A 20048-nucleotide genomic window follows, 5' to 3' on the forward strand; every position below is an offset into this window, starting at 1 on the left:
TCACTTTATTAAAATTATTTTTTCTCATTACATTTATAGTATTTTAATTTTAAAATGTAAACATAAAGCAAAACAGATATTTAATTACATGATAAATTTTAGATCACTTTATGAGATATTATCTTTTTCACTTATTGAGCAGGTCAAGGAGATATTTTGTGCATTAATGAAGGCTTGCAAGCCTGTCAGATATATTTTTGGTGCCATTTATGGTGCTTTTAAGAGCTTTTATGGTTGCAATATGGGTTGGCTTGACTTTTGGCCAAGGTTTTCCCCTTTCAGACCCGTTTCAGATCTTTTAAAGTGGGTTTTTTGGTTTTGCTCGCCCAAGAGGAGGTGGATTATTTTATTCATTATCTGCTTTTTGGAAAGCATATATACTGCAGGACTTCTTTTTTTCAAGGGTTCTTACCTTTTGCTTCTTGCAGACTGTAATTTTTAGAGTTCTCTCTACAGAAAGGAATGAGTTTGTAACTCAATTTCAGAGAGATTGACAACATTGTAACACGTTTTTTGCAGTAATAATGAGTTCATACCTTCCCATTTTCTTCTGGTATTGTGTCCTTAATATTAGTACAGGCTTTTTGTGACATTCGTTGTCCTTGAAACTGTGTTTTTATGTGGGGATCTTATGCAGAAGTATATTTTTGCAGGTTATAAGCTTTGTGTCCGAAATAGCACCCTTAGGTTGTGAGAAAGAGTGTTTTTTCCTTCTGAGACTGTAATTTTTAACCTTCTTATGAATTGTTGATGCAAAGATTATAATTATTGGGTTGTGTAGGAGAATCTTTCGTTGCTGGCTTTATTGTGTGTTATTTGTTGTGAATCTCAGATTATCATCCAGTCTATCACCTTAGGGTTAGATTTTAGTTTCATATGTCCTCCTCCTCACTCTTTTCCCTGAAGAAATTGTTAGTTTAGGTGAAGATTTTGAAAAGAACCAGCTTACTCTGGAGGTCCACTTCAATTTTAGGTTACCCACAACCTTGAAGTGTTCCCATGTTTCAATAGACAGCTAAAGTTCACAGCTTTAGCAAGGGTGCAGGCTTCATTGATAACAATTATTTTAGCTCTTTGGTCTTATGGACCTTCTTTCAGCAATGTAAAGTTTTTGTAATGTCCCTACTAGTTAGGGATCACTGTCCTGCAAAACAAATTGTTAGAATACAGCAAATGCATCAATTTGTCACTAAATCAACTTGCAAATTAATTTAAGATTACTTAATTAACACTAATCACAATTCTTATCTACAAAAAGGATACGATGCCATACAAAGTATGTCCTTAGGCGGCTGTGAGGCTCGCCTTCTTGGAACCCCTCTTGGTTCCAAGCCATCCAAGAAAACGAAGGTGAATTCGATTCCTATCTTGGATGTAATTTCTTACATCCAAGCCATCCAGGAACCAAGGTTTTAATTTGATTCCTGTCTTGGGTGTAATTTCTTACACCCAAGCCATCCAGGAAATCGAAGGTTAATTCAATCCCTGTCTTGGGTGTAATCTCTTACACCCAAGCCATCCAAGGCAGACCATAAGTCAATTCCTTGCCTTGGGTGATGTATCTCATCACCCAAGTCCATTAGGCATAAGGGAGTTTCCCCCCCTATGGCCTTCATTATTTAATCCTATTTATATTGCATTTGCCAATTTATTATTATTTCCATTTCGTAATTCACATTATTAATAAATAATATATATTCTTAACTATTCCTTAATACGTATTTGTTAACATATATTTTAATATACCTAACTATCAACGTATTGTTATTAATCTCCTTAATCAAATCTATATTAACATGTTCATTCCCTAATGTGTTAATCTGTATATTGTATTCATTAAATAAGTAAATAACATTAACATGCTAATTACCTACGTTCCTTGTTATTAACACATTACTTATATTCATTATTTAAATAATGCAAATTGTCATAGCATACTAACCCCTATATTCTATTTACATATATTAACATATTAATAACCTTACGTGAAAAGCATACAACACATACCTATTTGTACGCAGCCACTCTCTCTTCCTTCCTTTTCCACGCCGGTCCTCCCCTTGCTTTCTCCCTTCCGTATTATTTGTATCCCGTGAGGGGTTGTACCCCTTCTTCACGGTGCCCTTCCTCATGGAGGGGTGTGGCGGTGATCACAGCCTAGGCTGTGATTACCATCGCACCTCTTGTGCGGAGGTAATCAGGGGGGAGGGGGTGGGCATTAATTGCTTTTATTTAGTTAACTTACGTTGTATTTATTTATTCTTATTTGCTTTGTTTATTCAATTTAGTTTTTGTAAAAGAATTAAATATTAAATAATTCACTTTCATATTTAAATGTATTAAATATTTGATTGACATTTATTATATATTAAATATATTTTATTAATTTAATCATTTGTTCATTTGGAACTTATTTAATTAATCTACAAATATATTGACATTATGTAAATATTTTTACATTATGTGATACCTTAGGGGTTATCACAGTTTTATAATATACTTGAAGGATGGGGACCCAATAGATACCACAGCTATCTTATGTTAAAAAAAATGCTTTTAGAATGATGTTATAAGAACCTTACATTTATTTCATCTTCCTATCTTTGATCAATTTTATTTCCCATTAAGAGAATAATAAGTGGAACTATGTGGCCAAAGAAAGTGTTTGGATTGTAGGAGCATATTTCATAAATGGGTTGCTTGCTCTTATTGGATAATTTTTTCATTGATCTCTCATCTCTTGTTAGCATTTGTCTCCACAAGGAATCAAGTCTAAACTCAGTGGTAGTAGAAGCTATAGAACCAGGTTTGTACTTATCTCTCTAGTTTTGACTTTAGACAAAACATAACTAATGTAGCTTGGCATGCTTCTAATATGTTAAAAATGATACTTGCCTGTTGTACCAGGCAACTATTTGAGAGACTTCAGTTGATCAGTGTTACTCGGAAAAGCATTTCCACCCTAAAGGCACACGTTTCGGAAACGGAAACGGTTTTGGGGACAAGGGGACAGCCAAAAACATTTCCAAGCCGTCCTTGATCAAGCAAAATGTTTGGAAACCATCCCAGAAACTTGGAAATGGTCAACATTTTGGTCGGAGACGGGGACAGCCAAAAACATTTCCAAGCCGTCCTTGATCAAGCAAAATGTTTGGAAACCATCCTAGAAACTTGGAAATGGTCAACGTTTTGGTCGGAGACCGTTGACGGTCCCCTGGACGGCTGGGGACGGCCATTTCTGGTGGCTGGAGGCATTAAAAAATAATTTTTTTTATAAAATCTATTTTTTGTTGCAGCGATAATCAATGGAATTAATAATTAAATTATTAAATTAAATTCTAATATCGATATTTATTATTAAATTTTTTATTTGAATCAATGGAAGCGATATTATTGTTCATATGAAATAGGATATCAATATTATATCAATATCATATCATATGATATCGATATAATATCGATATGATATCATATTTGATTTAGTGAAGCCAACCGTTAAACAATAAAATGAAGCTGCAAGCTAAAAATAAAATGAAGCCGGCGATATTTTTAATATCGAACTTCGATGGGAAGCAGTGCTGCAGCAGTCATTTTTTCCAACCAAGCCAAGCAAGTGAAGGCTGTAAAGTTTATCGCTCAGGCCCAGACAGCATTTACTTGCATCAATGAGCATTTTAGTCCAGACTCTAGACTGATTTGTTTGATCATGATGCTATCCTATGTTCTTATTCTATGATGATTATATATATATATATATAGAGAGAGAGAGAGCTGTCCCCTGCTCCGGGGAAAAAAAAACATCCTGGAAACCCGTTTCCCCGTCCCCCCATCCCGGAAACTTCGGGTAACATAGCAGTTGATCATTCCATTATTTAATATGGGATCTTAGTTTTTGTTATCTGAGTTTTTTATATTAGTTGAACTTGACATTTAAGAATTAGCAGACTCTGTAGATGATAAAATAATTTATAAACTTTAGTAAGATCTGATGTATCTTGTGCCCAAATTAACATTTTAGGTCAGTTGAGAACCTTTTATGTATTTTCACTTTCCATATATTTTTCTAAAAATCAGATTGCTTACCTGCTACATATTATTAATTTAATACAGACACATGTCCAAAGAATTACCTCCTAGATGGCTTCATGTTCTATCATGTCAGGTACATGCAAAGATGAAAAACTCTTACTCGGCAATAAGTCTTTGGCCCAAAATTTTTGAAAACTCAGGACTGCAAAAAATCGGAATAAAATCGGCAAAAACTCGGCAAATTTATCAAACTTTTGAAAATATATAATTCTTAAAATATTTTTCAAAAACACACATATACAGTGAGTTTGTAGAACATATTACTGTTTTCTATCAAATATAAATCAAAGTTTGAGTTAAATATGTATCATATACCAAAAAATAAGTGCAACCTCTAAATAAGTTTGAGTTCAATACATATTATAGAGGATTTGCAGTCCTTTAATCTCCTTTCTGTAGAATTAAAACTCCTCTACTTCTCATCTTCCATAAAATAAATACTTTGTTCAATAGCTGGCATTGGCATGTGCACACAAAGCCTTTCAAATTTTCAGCTCATCTCATACACATTGATGAACATTGTTAGCCTTCACAACATACCTTCAGCGTCAAGGACATGGTTCAAGAAGCACGAGACTTCCACATAAAACTACCATATCATGCAAAAGCACCATATTGAAGTTTTCCTCACACATACACCCAAAGATTCACATTCTTCCCTCGAAGATGCCACATCTCTTGAAGGCACCTATTTTTAACTTGTTGTGGGTAGGTACACAGTCACACTAATTGATTCACAAATGGCGAGGTGCAAAGTTATGCAATCAATTGCATTATAGTAATCAGTAAAAGAATACCCGACAAATTATTACTGCAGATTTATTTGAGTTTTTCTCCAGACTTTTTGCAATTTTTTTCAATGAATCGCCTGAATTTTTTCAAAAAAATCGCCCAAGATTTTTTTGCAGATTAAATCATTGCCATAAATGACTCGCAAAAAATCGGGAATTAAAAGATTTTTTGCAGATTTTTTCATCTTTGGGTACATGTATATATGGATGGGAACTGCTATATGTTAAGAATGTGTTTGCATATTTTACAATTCCTTGCACTAATGAGATATTTACAGATGTTTATCTTACATGGCACACGCTAGATAAAAAGAATAATTCAAATCCTTATATCAATCACTAGGATTGACATTATCAGGAAAAAGAAATGTGACAGATCAGTCATTGAAAAAACAAATTTATGTGTTTGACATTGGTAGAATGTTTAGAGCAAATGGAACGATATCAACATTGCAGACAGATAGATATATGCTTAATATCAAAAGATGATGCATTAGTGTTATTTTACATGCAGATTGGTATTTACTCATAAATGGTTGCTTGTGTGTTTGTATATATCCTCTCTAAAATGAATGAAATGTATCCTTGCATCTTTTCAAAATTCGTGCAAGCACATTACTATTACTTGGTAAGCTTAATTTTAAATAATAGAGTTGTGACATGATTTCATTGACATGGATATTGGATTGGCCTGTTGATTACAATGAAATTTTCAGGTTATGACTGTATACAGTCAGTAAGGATTTCGTGGAGCCCTGTGAATTCTGCATCTTGGGTTCCATTACAAATTGGTGAGCATGAATCTGTTGAGGGTGAAATCATTATAGAAGCAATTGTTGAGAAAAGTGAAGTAAAGCAGTGTGGTGATGCATGGAAGATTATTCACGAGGCATGCTCATCTTTAATGGGTTCACTGGATACTAACAGATGCATACCTTACAACATCAATGCAATATACAAATACTTTGGTATTTCAGCTGCTTATTATATTCTACTTCAGGTGAGTGATTTTCACTTGTTAGATTTCTTACTGAAAAGTTAGGGGCATTGATTGAGTAAATGGAAATGAAATTGATCTTCTACCTAAACTTTGCTAGTGAGAAGCACAAATTTACATAGGACTTGGCTCTTAAAATTTTTACATGTAATTATTATTCATTAATGGATTGTTTTGATGTTCTCAAAAATGTGGGAACCTAATGATAATTCAATGTACCATGAGGATGCATCCTTGTTTCTGGCATGATGTCCTGGATGTCCAAGATGCCTTGGGGACAGGAGGATGGAGACAAAATGTTCCCTTGCTGCTCATCAAAGACCTGTTGAATAAATTCTCAAACTGTTGAATTCCCTCAGGGACACTTCCTTTTTACATAGCTTCTGTATGGGCTTTAGGACACCCCTTGACTGTATTAGGTGTATTTAGATGTTCTACCTTAATACTTTTTAGCACACAAAAGCGCCTAAATCTTAAAGTAACCCCACCAATGTCTCCCATCCAAATCCAGTCCACTCAAACACAAATCTATTTTATTTTGTAAAAAGAAAAAAAGAAAAAAAAAGCAAATAGAAAACAAAAAGATGAAAGATGAAGAAAGAAGAGGGGTATCTACACCCAAGGGAGGTACTAGAAGACTGGAGAAAGGAATGTCCAGTACAAACCTTTCCCAGTCAAAGGCCATGTAAGAAGAGGAGTTGCCCCAAGCCTAAGAACAAAATCTGGAAAGTTTCATAACCATGGTAAACATACTGCAAGTCTGAATTCAGAGAGACAAAACTTGCAGAAGTTATTATATATGGAGATGGATTAGAAGATCTAGTGTGGGACCACAAAAAATGTCATTTAGACAATAGCAGGAAAATTATTCTTCGGCATAAATTAGCCTACCAAAAGATAAAGATATTTTCGATAAAATTTTATTTCATTGGGGAAAAAAATTTCAGGTAAGTGGGTTGAGGGATATCTAAGAAATTATGTAGCTAGAACACCAAGAGGCTTGGGTCAGATGGTTGTATTTGGGAGGGCATTATTACAACACCACTCATCACATGAGTATAGGTATGACACCTTTGAGGTCTTTGTATGTATATGACGCTATGTCATTTGTAGACCTAGTTATTGCTGATAGCAAAACACCATAGGCTAGTGCTTTGATTTAGTAAAATCAAAATATTATGAAGGCTCTGAAGGAAAATATCCAATGAGCTAAAAACCAACAATTGATAATGCCGAGACACAGAATAGAGAGGACATTTGAGGTTGGGGATTAGGTGTTGTTTTGGTTGCAGCCCTATAGATAGTTCTCATTTGAGGTTGTCTCTATTCCACAGACTGTCGTGAAAAAGAAAGTATCTTCTAGATTCTTGGGTTTTAATTGTGGCTATTCTTCTAGATTCTTGGGTTATTGGGTTTTGATTGTTGCTCTTTACTGTATTACCCTTCCATTGCCAATTATAAATTTTGAATGTGAGATACAAGAACCATAATTCTTTCCTTACTGTTTTGTGTGGGAGTTTATCCATGTGGCTAAAGTTTTCATTGAATTAAGAACTTCGAAAATAATTTCAGAATTAAACACGGTTGAATAAATATGACATCCTTTCTATTATTGCCAAGCATTATAACTTGTAAACCCTACTGTATAGTGTTATTTCGAGCATGCCAAGGTTATTCTTGGTAATACAAATCCTCTAATATGAAGTGCATAATTGTGCAGAGACTCTGTTATTCAGTTAACTCCATAGGAAGCCATGTCTATAAGGAGCACTTGATACTGATTTCTAATTACATGTGTATCTCTGGAAAAGTTATTGCGTTCACTCCTGCTGGCTACCGACATTTACTTGAAAGCATGAGATTGTCGGCACCATTTGCTGAAGCTGGATTGGGGGTATGCGCTACATAGAAATTCAACTTTCCAACTTTTTATATTGAAAACTTGTTCATTTTCTTGTGTTCCAGGTTTAAAATCTGAACCTTGACTATGCAGTGATTGTGAACTCCATGCATGGTTTTAAAATACTATTCACTTATTTAGTGGACAGCGTTAGACACAAATGAGTTTCTCTGAAGCATATTAATGTATTTAAATGACATTGCAGAGATCTTTAAAATGCTTTGAAAATGCTGCTAAAAGAAGTCAAGAAGATACACTTTCTAGTACACTTGCCTGCTGCTCCTGGGGCCAATTTCCTTTGTTAGGCACTGGTGGGAATTTCAAAGTTTTGTGGAATAACAATGAGGTATTAATTTATTTTATACATACATCAATATTCTAACAAAACTGCTAAGAAAATATCTTTTCTTTTTTCTGTTTAGTCCTAAATGAGAGTTCATTGTTAGATTAAAAACTGTACATTGTAAATTAGAATGTTGTATATGCCCATTGGTTATAAAGTTTCAATTTGAATGGTATGCATGCATATTTAATTCACTCATATCGTTTTCTCTTGGAACGTTTAGAACAATAAAAAGGCACTGTGAAAAAATCTTGCTTTCAATTGTGAGGGTGTTTTGGATAACTGATTATTACCAAGAAGTTTTTGATTTCAAGTTTTAATGAACTTTGTCTGTTAACTTGTTATATTGGAGTCGACATGGAAATCCATAAAATACATTTATTGAAGTTACAATTTGAATTAATTTGTAGTTAGAATACTTTTTATACTCAAATTTGGCAGTATTTAGTGGGCCACACCTTTGAAGTGATGATACTCCAAGGCAGTGGACAGCTGACCAAAATATGCAAGGGAAACACACCACTATTGAATGAAAGAAAATGGCCTAGAAAGGAACTTGACAATAGTGTTACTTAAAATGATAGCCTTTTAGGATTGTTGTAATGTTTCTGATTGGACATCTGTAGGAAATTTCAAATTTACAATCTTCTCAATCTGTGCAAGCTGAAATGATAAAATATGAAATGTAGATGCCAAATCTTACTACAAAAATGCTTTGTAACAGTAGATCTAATCTTTAATTATATTAATTAGTAATGATCAACAGATCACTTATCAGCTGTGTTAGATTTGTTGTGCCCTGAGACAACACTTCTAAATCCTATATCTTTTATCCATATGCAAGGCCAGGGCTTTGTCATCGAGAAGGGAAAAAGAGGATCATCAACAAAATTAGTACAGTTAGAGGCCAACTTTGAGAGTGGATTCTCTCCTATGCTTTGAGCTCACCTTAACAAGTGTTGAGATGAAAAAATAATGGACAACCAAAAATAATAACAGCTAAACCCAATTGCAGGCTTGACCCCAAATTTTGTCACTAGGTCAAGTAAGACTGGCTGCATTAACCCATAATATAGCTCATTAAAAAGTGCAGACACAATCCTTATGAAATAATTTCTTTCAAGTCTCTGATAAGACCTTTCCCTGGTTTAACTATAGGATCATGAGTGCACTGTTTGCCCTCTCGGGTAAACGGTTAAATGCAGAAAGTAAATGCACAGAAAATAATGGAAATACATTAAATAACCAGTCTCTATATTAATTCAACAGTCCATGTACATCAAGTGCTTATAACATTACATTTGACACGACTATCATGATGATACTTCGAAGAAAAGGTACACAATATATAATACCCGAAGGGGTGTGACACAACCGTCGCAACTCCAACTACCTACCCATCGGCTAACTAACTGACTGCCGTAACTCATTATTACCGACGACAACATAAACATAATATGACAACATAACATAATGATTATTCTCGGCAACATGCACAGTACTAAATTTTGATTTCAAAACAACTTGTAAATGATTTTATGCTTTATAAAATAGTAGGGAAGATCTGAGTTCTAAAGACCAGTGCCTAATTGGGTAACAGTCAAATGCAGCTATTAGAACATAATGTAAGAAAATGCAAGAATATCTACCTACTGATCTTCTTTTGAACTTATAAACACTTGCATATAACATAGAAATGACCAACACAAAGGCAACTTGCATTGATTCAAAATGTTACAACATTTATTAAAAAATTGTTAATATACATCATCAATCATGGTAAAGAAAGACTGGAAACAGCAATAAACCTGTCATTTTTTTCTATTTAAAAACTTTCAAAATGTTTACAACTAATTCAGGATACATATTATTAAATATATCTGCTGCAACTATCTCTCTGCAAGTTCTAAGTGAAACTGTAATGGCAGATCGACAGACAATAGTGCACCATTTTCTAGGAAAACACAAAAATGACCAACCCTCATTTTGGTGAAAAAAAGAATATATAGATCTCTAATCTTGGGTCATGAGTCAAGAGGAAGGAGATGAACTAATTTGGAGCTGCATATATTTGTCATGCCCTTGCCATCATATTCATCAGTATTTTGTAGAAAAATGTCATGTGAGGTCCATCAGAGAAAGAAAACGCCATGAAACCATTAAGGACATTAACAACTCATAGGTTTGGAGTACAAAAGTAAGTAAACACCCTTGAAATCCACTAAAACAATGGCCATGGAGACAGTGGAAGTTAGGATTTTGTGGCTTCAAACACAATAACAAATTTCACATGGAACTAATTCTACAATGATAAAGATGCACACTAAGGTTGACAAACATGCCAACTGCCACAAGAACATCATCATAAGATCTACCATTAAAAAAATTCACTATTCAGATCCAAATCCATGACCCTACAAAAATATCTACAAGATTTGTTGAACAAATCATTTAGAATGATACCAAAATTATGAATATGAAAAGTGGCCCATAGTAATAAATTTTGCATGGTAATGGCACCGTTCTACAATAAATCTGTCACCCCCCAATAAAAAAGCTGATATGGTATGCATGTGGTCAACCCAAGCCAAACAGAATCCCTAATTACCTATCATCAAACTGTCAATTAAAACCACTTGAGTCATTGTTACCCATTTTCATTCTCCAGCTCAATCAAGTGGAGCTGGTCAAGTTTTATAGTTTTAAGGGAACATGTTTGTTGTTTGTGTTTTTCCAAGAGATACTATAGAATGCTAAAAGATTTCCAAGTAAATGCAAGTGTTCACAACCAATCAAGAACCATACAACATTGCATATTTAAAAAAGGCATTTCTCTTTATTCATAAATGTTAAATGAGATGCTCCCACACAAGCCATGGGAATGACTACCTATGATGCATTACAGCAGAAAATGATGCATGTAAAATAAAATATAAACAAAGATAAGGGATCCGTCATTGCCTCATAATGACGAACCCCCCGCAGTTGAGTAGCTTCATAACCAGCTCCTTTGCAGAGGTCCCCTGCCGCTCCAAGTGTCTGCAAGAAGATAAGAGAATTGCATTAGAGCTCGGGATACCATATCCTTGCATATATATCATCAATGCATGCACAATCCACTCCTACAATGCATTATACCAGTCAAATCATTGTACGTATTAGAAGCAGCAGGAAACATATCTGAAAATTCATAGTGTTGCCTAACAATTTGTCCAATGTGCAGATACAGGTAAAGTTTTATCGCTGATTTCTTCAATTAAATATGTGCATGTGGGAAAAATGGGCTCCCACGAGGGTTGAGCTCAGCATGTATGGCATTAGGGACAGATTACTATGACATCATGCAATCAATCCTTACCCCTCTCCTACGGTGGTCACAATAAAGGAGTACATGTTGTTTTCCTCACTGGGTAAACAGGAAGAATACAGAAACACAGAAACTGAACAGCAATGTACAATGCAATTATAAAAGAAGTACCAGAATAAGCTTTCCATTAATATCAAAGGATGTTCACATTATATCCGTCGTCAACAACACATTACATCTGACACGGCTAACATTACATCCCACAACACCCGGAGGTGATACAATATATGATTGCCGAAGGGGTGCGACCCAACCGTCGCGACTCCAACTACCTACCCGTCGGCTAACTAACTATTGATAATTAACATTACTAACTATACACTTTTTCCCGATAACATCATCCCCCCCAAAAAAGAAGTCGTCTCCGACGACTAACAACAAAATGGAGACAATGTAATATAAATATACAACCAAGTGAAAGTCAAGGAGGGGGCTGAGGAAGCGTCCCTGAAGTCGAAGGGTGAGATGCAGGTGTCTGGGCTGCCAGGCGGGCGCGGAGCTCATAGACCTGCTGGGTGCGCGCTGCCACATCCCGCTCTGCTACCAACACCTTCTCTAAGGCAGTCTTCACCATAAGCGCAGCTTCCAGTAGCTCCCTCTCCTTGGTATCCGCGGACTCCGTCATGCGAACCAACTGAGCCTGAACAACATCTAACTCCTGCTGGACTAGACTCCGCGCACTCTGTTCCTCTGAAAGACGGGCGTCCACCGCAACCTTCTCTGCGCGGGCTGTCTCAAGCTGTGTGACCAACTCTGATCTCTCGGCTGCCCACGAGGCTTGTTGCCTAGCCATGTCCTGCTCTAACTCCACTCGAGCAGCCTCGCGAACCGCGGACTCATGCTGTGTCTGGCGTAAGGCATAGTAGGCCTCCCTCTACACCTGCTCAATCTTCCGGACGAGAGTCGTCACTCTACTCTCCACGACGGGCTGAGGCACACGCCAAGCCTCTAACATCGCATTGGTCTGGGTAACTGGCCACCCTCGTGCCTCAAAACATGAGGTGAAAGCTGCGGGACAGCCTTCTCGCATAAACTGGAGGACCTGCTCTAATTCCTCCACGACCTGCTGTAGAGCCCGTGTCTGAGCTGCGGCCACCACTCGCCGACCCCTCGTCACCATATCTGCCAGATAAACCTCAATATCCTCTCCATCTAGCCCCGATGTAGGTACAGAAAGCCCACGGGGTAACTCAAAAGTCTCCTCAACCACACCAACTGCATCCTGCTGGCCCAATGGTGTCTCCCCCGCCCCCTCAAGTGTAGCAGTCGCCTGCTCTGGGCTGGTAGGAACACCCTCTCCAAGGACCTGTCCCTCTGCTGGTGCCTGCGTCTCCGCCGAAGAATCCTCCAGATCCACCACCTCAGTGGGAGGCTCTCGCCGAGGTGACAGTACAGCTGCTCCTACAGGTGGCGTCACTGTCATCTAGAATCTCCGGGTCAGCCAACTCCCCATAGCCGCCAGCGATGGAACTGCACTCAACACCTCCGACCCTCTCTCCCCCTCAGAAACATGTCCCGCGATGGGCTCCTCCAACAAGGAGGCAGCAACCGTCACTACTGCATCGGATCCCACGACGTCTAGTCGTACCTGAGGCTCTGTCTCAACCATCTCCTCTGCCACGCCTCCCTTCGGTGGACCACACAACTCTGCCGTGCTGTCAGTACATGCCTCTGCGGGAGTCGGTCCTGTGGCTGGTATGACGGAAGGTGCTGCGGCCGGCTGCATGGGCCTGAGTGTAACGGGCGTGCGGCTCTGTCCAAATGCCGGAATCGAAGTACTGCCCGTGGACGACCCGACAAGTGTGCCAAGTGGGAGTGTGGGTGGTGCAAACAACACTCGCTCTCCGGCGGGCTCCATCCTCCCCTCGTCTGTGGCCTGACTACTACTGTCGTCCTCATCCTCTGAATCCTCGGAATCCTCTGCACTGCTAGAAGTTTCTCGCCCACTATCTGGTTCTGCTGCGGTGGTCTCTAATACCCGTTTCCGCTTCGCGGAAGAGTGTCCAATATCCAGATGTCGCCAATGCATGATAGGAGGCTCACCCTCCGCCAAGGGTCCCTGTGGCCGTACCTCCAACTCAGCCTCTGGCACTGCTTCCCGCGTAGCCTCCAAGAACAGTCCAATGGCATAGTGGGGCATGTAAAAGGTGCGCTGCTCCATCATCAAGAAGGCGCACATCCGCTCGGATAACAAGGTAGCCCAATCATAGACGACTCCGTTCATCAACCCGTTCATCAATACTATCTGTGGTAGAGCGATGTCTGATGCCCTACCCGACCCTGTCAACCTGCTTTTGATGACGTCCATAATGCATCGCCAGTGACCCTCTGCGACAAAGGACCTACGCATCCCACGAACCTTCGTGGCGTCTACGATGCTCGCCAACTCTGCGGGGGTCAAGTCTCGGGACACTCGCCTAATCCAATGTTCCTTTTCTTCCCGTGTCATCTTCTTCGGCTTCAAGTCCACTTTCTTGCCATGTATGCCTGGGATGCCAAATACTCTGGTGAAATCTGCAGGTTTGAAGGATATGGTGATATCCTTCCCCAAATACTCAAATGTGCTCGTCCGTGAGCGGCTATCAAAGGTATCAACCATATACCGCAATGCTCCCTCGTACTCGCGAATGGCGAACACAGGCATCCGTATAGCCCATTCTACCCCTGCTCGGCGAAGACTTGTTTTCACCAAATTATCATCCGGTGTGTCTTGCCACCATTTCCGACATTCCACCCCATTCCATCCCTCAAAAGTGATATTCTGTGAAGTGGCGGTGTTCTTCCCTCGTACAGTGGGCTGCTGTGGTGTTTTTTTCTTCTGCCTGGCTTCCATCGTGCCGCCTGCTATTCGAACACCTGAAGGGAGAATACGTGCATCCGGCTTCCTATGGCTGCTATCCTGCAATTGTTTTTTCCAGTTTCTTTTTCCCGCAGACTCCATTGACCTGCTAACCACTTCTTGATTTGCCCTTGTAGGATGGAAGGCACCTAACTACCTCCTGGCAGGTAGGCCGTACGACGGTAATCCCCAACTACTTCCGGCTAGTAAAAAGCTGAACAAAAAATTTTCTTGTCCACCTCCCCATTATACCGTACGGTAGCTTCTTTTTTTTTCCCTTCGGTGAGTTTGATGGACAGGACCCCCAAATTTCAGAGACTTTTGGACAGTGCAATTGCTGGTCTTCCAGCAGAACCGGCACAGGGAAATCGTTTGGTGGTGGTGGCGCTTGAACCGGTGGTGCGGGAAAATTTCAGACTTTATGCCCAAATTCGGGCCTTCATTGCACCTCTGGTTAACAAATTCTTCTGGAAGTTTGAACCCCCGATATCTCTGCCATAAACCACAAGCCCAACCAATCAGCCCGCATGCGTTTCGGCTTTTGAAAACAAAGCGGCTTTCGAGAGCCACCAGCCCGCCGCCTTTTATGAATCTTGCATGAAATTGGGGGCGTGTCCGATTTCAGAGTATCCCACTGTGGGAAGAATCTCTGACGAGGAGCTGGATTCGTGGGAAGAATGGCTACGCACAGAGGCGCTCTGCATTGAACCAGAAAGGGAATTTTGCGGCTGTGTTTTCCACGCCTTTACCTCCCACGGCTTCGGTTTCCACCGCACGGTGGCTTTCCTCCCTTCGGCGGCTCTTGTTTTCCCTTCGGCGTGGTGGCGTGATGGTGCGTGCGGCGTTTTGTCCTAACCCTTGGTGGCTTCGTGCGGTGCCTTTATCTCGTGCGGAGCCTGTGCTTCGTGCGGTGTTTTATTTCCTTTGCTTCGTGCTGTGTTCTTCGCTTTATATCCTTTGCGCTTTGTGTAACCCGCGGGCTGCCACCGCACGGTGGCTTCCACCATCGGTGGTCCACCGCACGGTGGTGTCCACTGTGGGTGGTGCCACCGCACGGTGGTGTCCACCGTGGGTGGTGCCACCACGTGGCCACCGCATGGTGGTGCCACTACGTGGCCACCGTGCGGTGGTCCCTTTTTCTCCCTTATTCCAATTTTTTTCGATTTTTTTTTTTTTTTCCTTTATATATTTCTTCAATTTTTTTTTCAATTTTTTTTCAATTTTTCCTTTATATATTTTTTTCCAATTTTTTTTCAATTTTTTTCAATTTTTTTTTTTCATTTTCATTTATTGCCTGACTGCGACTGTGCTCCTATCGGGCTGCTCCTGCGCGCTTCCACCCTTTGGTGATACACTTTCAGTTTCGACCCATTGACGCCCTCTGGGATTTCCTGTCCGTCGAGGGTCGAGAGCTTGACGGATCCATTGGCTGCGACCTCTCGGATCCTGTAAGGGCCTAGCCACTTTACTTTGAACTTGCCGGGCTTAATCTCGTTCCTTCCGTTATACTTTAGGACTAATTGGCCCGGTGTGAACCTCGCCCGCCGAATGTGTTGGTCATGCTAGTATTTCCTGCGTTGCTGGGCCACGTCTGTCACCCATTGTGCCATTGTCTGTCTTTCATCCAATTTATTTAAGGCGTATAGTCTCTCTCGAAGGCTTTCCATGTCGCCTAGCTTGTTGTCAATAGCGATTCTGAGACTTGGCACCATGAATTCGATCGGTACCACAGCCTCCTGGCCATACATTAATTGGAAAGGTGTCTGCCCAGTGGTTACTTTGTAAGTTGTGCGGTACGCCCAAAGTACCGAAGGCAGACGCTCTTCCCAGTCTTCCTTTTCCACCCCATAGGACTTATAAATTACCGACACGATGATTTTGTTGGTTGCCTCGGCCTGACCGTTTGCCCTGGGATAGTACGAACTCGATAGAGAATGAAAAATTTTGAACTCGGTTGTCAGTAGTCGAACAATATGATTTACAAAGTGCCCCCCTCTATCACTTGTCAGTTGAATAGGTATTCCGTACCGGGTGATAATCTGTTCATAAATGAATTTCGCCGTATTGACGGCGGAGTTGTCCGCCAAAGCCCTCGCTTCCACCCATTTGGTCAAATATTCTGTCGCCACGACAATGTATCTACCAAAGTTCCCAGACTCGGACTCGGCTCGGACTCGGCAAGGCCGACTCGACTTGTGACTCGGCTATGACTCGGCGACGACTCGGCTATGACTCGGCAAAATAAAAAACCCTTGAAATTTAGAGATTTTTAACGATTTAAAACTTGTTTCATGCACCCATTATTGAATAAAGCTTAAAGACACTATAACATCATCAAATAGAAGCTGATTTGATCACATACATAAACATACATCCATCACATGCGTAGAAATGTAAATTGTAGCTGAAGGAAATAGAAAACATAGATATATAGAGTTATAAATGTTGTCAAATGTATATAAAATCCATGACATCAAATGTTCCCAAACATATATATAACTGTAAACAAAAACAAGTCTATGGCTCAGGCTCTAGCTAATCCTGAGCCTCAGAGTAGTCTGTCTGCCTCCTACAAATGCGTCTAAGGTAGGTCCTGGATGACTGAGAAGCCATAGTCTCCGCCTGTGAGGTGCCTATGCCGGATCGTGCTCTATCCTCCTCCTCTGCCATAGCCACAGCCTCAGCCTCTCTGTCTGCCTGGTCAACCCACTCATGGTCCTCCTCAGTAAAGACGGGATCAGTAGACTCAGTGATCCACTCAGACTCTGGATCGATCTCCGCTAAAGTGATCGGAGAGGAGTCAGTGTCCAAAATCTGTCTTGTCCTAAGACGGAGGTTGTAATGAACAAAAACAAGATCATTCAACCTCTCCACAGACAATCTATTACGCCTCTTCGAATGGATGTGCTCGAACATTGACCAATTGCGCTCACATCCAGAAGCATTGCATGGCTGGCTCAAAATACGGATGGCAATTTTTTGAAGGTTTGGGGTTGAGGGCCCAAACATTTGCCACCATCTATCTGAAATAACGAAAAAGAAAAAAAAATCAAACTCATTTCCAACTTTAAGGCTAGATTATAAAATCAAAAATTAAAATGCATAAGCCATAAACTTAAGAATCTTAAGTTTACATATATTTCTACCTGGCTGCAATTGTGTTCGAGCCTCTATGCACATGCTGCTTGAGAAGATTGCCCCTTCTCGATTATTATATTTATCCAGCTGGAGCGTTGTTCTTGAGGCTGTGCCATCAGTACACAACTTTTGAACCACTGTATACAGGCCACTAAGAACCTCCTCATCTGCCTTGAAGTCATCACGGAATCGAAATGCCGGATTGAGGTAATAGGCTGCTGCATGGATGGGCCTGTGAAGCTGGTTCTGCCATCTCCTATCAATAATCTCCCAAATGGGGCCATACTTATCCTCATCTCCTGCATATATGGACCTAATGGCCTCCTTGGCCCTATCCATACCCTCATATATATAGCCCATAGAGGGCTTCTCCCCATCAACAACTCGTAGGAGAACTACGAGGGGCTCAGTGACCTACACATAATGTTAAACAAAAACAATTAAGTCACAAATTAAATTAAAAAAAAAGAAAAATTGCAAAGTTAAATTGTTAATAAATTAAAATTAAATTACTAAATAGTAGATACTAGATAGTAGATACTAAATGTTAAATTGTAATAAATTTACCTGCACGGTTTCTCCACAGGGGGTCCAAAAACCTGACTCATCAAAAATGCAATTTACCACATCTATCCCTGCAGTGGTTGTAGCATAGGATGAGGAAGTCCACTCCTCACCAACAAACATACGCCTCAAAGCCGCCTTTGATTTTATCAAGGATTTCAGTGTGAGGAAGTTTGAGGCAAACCTCGTGATGCCTGGACGAGCCAACTCCTTTTGCCCCGTGTATTGCCTCATAATGCTAAGGACCAATGCATGATTGTAGATAAACTTGCTGATATATTTGGCCCTTTCAACTATTGATTTCACCCATTCAAGCTTACCAATATCCTCCAACATGAGGTCAAGGCAATGGGCCGCACAAGGAGACCAAAAAATTTTCGGGTGCCTCTCCATCAAAAGTTTACCTGCAGCAATTTTAAGTTAATTAGAAATTTTGATGTGTTAAGAAAATTTTAAATAATCATAGATGCCTCTCCATCAAGACTTGAAAAGTTCAAAATTTACCTGCAGCAACATAACTTGCTGCATTATCTGTCACCACCTGCACCACATTTTCTTCCCCCACCTCTTGTATGACTTCCTCAATAGCCTCACATAAGTATGTGGCATTTTTCACATGTGAGGAAGCATCAATAGATTTCAAGAACATGGTAGATCCTGAAAATAGAGTTTCAAACTTTCAACAAATCAAAATTTAATTTATTCAATGCATTTAGGGAAGTACAAATTAGAATGAATCATAATCAATCACCTCCGTAGGAAACAAGAAAATTTAGGAGTGTTCTATTCCTCCTATCCGTCCAACCATCTGTCATGATGGTGCAACCCTTTTCTCTCCAAGACTGTCGGTGGTCCTCTAGCTCAACTTTCATATCCTCAACCATTTGTAACAAGAGGGGGCCACTTAACTCAGCATCGGTAGGGGCTTTAAACCCCGCACCACAAATGGTTATGGAATCTACCATGCCTTGCCAATAAGGAGACCTGTCACAAATAGATTATGATTAGACAAAGTAAAATTCAACTTCAAACTATAAATTTACTTTTAAACTTAAAGCAATCAAATCAAAAAGAATTACCTGGCTGCAATAAATGGAATGTTGCAAAAGTACCAAAACTTGCAAATTTGTTTTCTTGCAGCATCATGAACCTCCTTGTTCCAACCCATACCCTCAAGCGAGGGTTGTGCCCCAGGAGTACTACGCGGCACAAAATAACTATCCAACCTGGATTTCCGAACTCTAGGGCCAAAGGTAATAGTGCCACCAGGAGGAGTAGAAGTAGAAGCACTAGCACTAGCAGAAGCACTAGCACTAGCAAAAGCACTAGGGTGAAAGGGAGGCATGGAAGAACCCTCTCCAACACAGCCTACGGATGTGGATGCGGATGCGGATGCGGATGCAGATGCGGATGTGGGTGCATGGGAGCCAATAGCACTTAACTCTTCCAATTGCCTCTTCTTGGTTAACTTTTCTTGTTCATGTGTTTCTAATTGGACATAACAGAAACGTTTTGCCTCAGGAGTTTGTAATTTGCATACCTCAATATCATGGCCAGGTATGCCGGCAATATGGTATTTAAATCTATTGATGCCACCAAAATTAATTTCTTTACAAAAAAAACATTTTGTTTGATTTTTTTGTCTGCCAATAAAGTCTTCAGTATATTTCCAAGCCTCATCCTTTTTAGGCATTGTGAAAAATGAATGTTTTTTAAACGTGAAAGCTGCTGCAATAAGAAAATTTAATAAAGTTATAAACTAATAGAAAAAATCAGGAAACCCTACTTTAAAAAAAAATAAAATTGTAAATACATGTTTACAATTTTTTTCTAAAAAAATGTAGGGTTTGCACTTTGCCATTATTCTACTTCTCTCATTGTAATTAAGCTAAAAAAATAAAAACATTCAAGATTTGGAAAGTTAACTGTTAAACTAAAAAAAAATTAACAAACAAATGAAAAAAATCCATTAACATACTTAAAAAAACAAGCAAAATCTACCTTACCTCTTTCAAATGAG

The 20048-nt window shown here is 39.6% G+C and overlaps 2 protein-coding genes across 3 annotated transcripts in view; one reads left to right on the forward strand and one right to left on the reverse strand.

The window, feature by feature from the left end:
* Positions 1-20048, forward strand: part of LOC131069856 (DNA-directed RNA polymerase V subunit 1) — a 250483-nt gene that overhangs the window by 181885 nt on the left and 48550 nt on the right. For both annotated transcript variants that reach the window (XM_058005436.2, XM_058005437.2), the window contains 3 exons: positions 5597-5880; positions 7598-7771; positions 7983-8123. In XM_058005436.2, coding sequence (XP_057861419.2) covers positions 5597-5880; positions 7598-7771; positions 7983-8123 — 599 coding nt within the window. The remainder of the gene's footprint in view (positions 1-5596; positions 5881-7597; positions 7772-7982; positions 8124-20048) is intronic.
* Positions 16732-18740, reverse strand: LOC131043322 (uncharacterized). Its single transcript, XM_059207302.1, has 4 exons — positions 18533-18740; positions 18032-18432; positions 17473-17878; positions 16732-17349 (listed from the first exon to the last, which is right to left on the reverse strand). The coding sequence occupies exons 1-4, from the start codon at positions 18675-18677 to the stop codon at positions 16862-16864; spliced, it is 1440 nt and encodes a 479-aa protein (XP_059063285.1). The 5' UTR covers positions 18678-18740; the 3' UTR covers positions 16732-16861.

The sequence above is a fragment of the Cryptomeria japonica genome, chromosome 6 (assembly GCF_030272615.1).
Source record: "Cryptomeria japonica chromosome 6, Sugi_1.0, whole genome shotgun sequence".
Lineage (NCBI taxonomy): Eukaryota > Viridiplantae > Streptophyta > Pinopsida > Cupressales > Cupressaceae > Cryptomeria > Cryptomeria japonica.

Bases quoted from the DNA above. Each gene is read 5' to 3' on its own strand.
- LOC131043322 (XM_059207302.1), bottom strand. From the start codon at position 18,677: ATGTTCTTGAAATCTATTGATGCTTCCTCACATGTGAAAAATGCCACA. The intron at 18,433-18,532 runs GTAAATTTTGAA...AAATTGCTGCAG, and splicing joins AGCAAGTTATGTTGCTGCAG to GTAAACTTTTGATGGAGAGG. The intron at 17,879-18,031 runs GTAAATTTATTA...CATTATGTGTAG, and splicing joins CCTGTGGAGAAACCGTGCAG to GTCACTGAGCCCCTCGTAGT.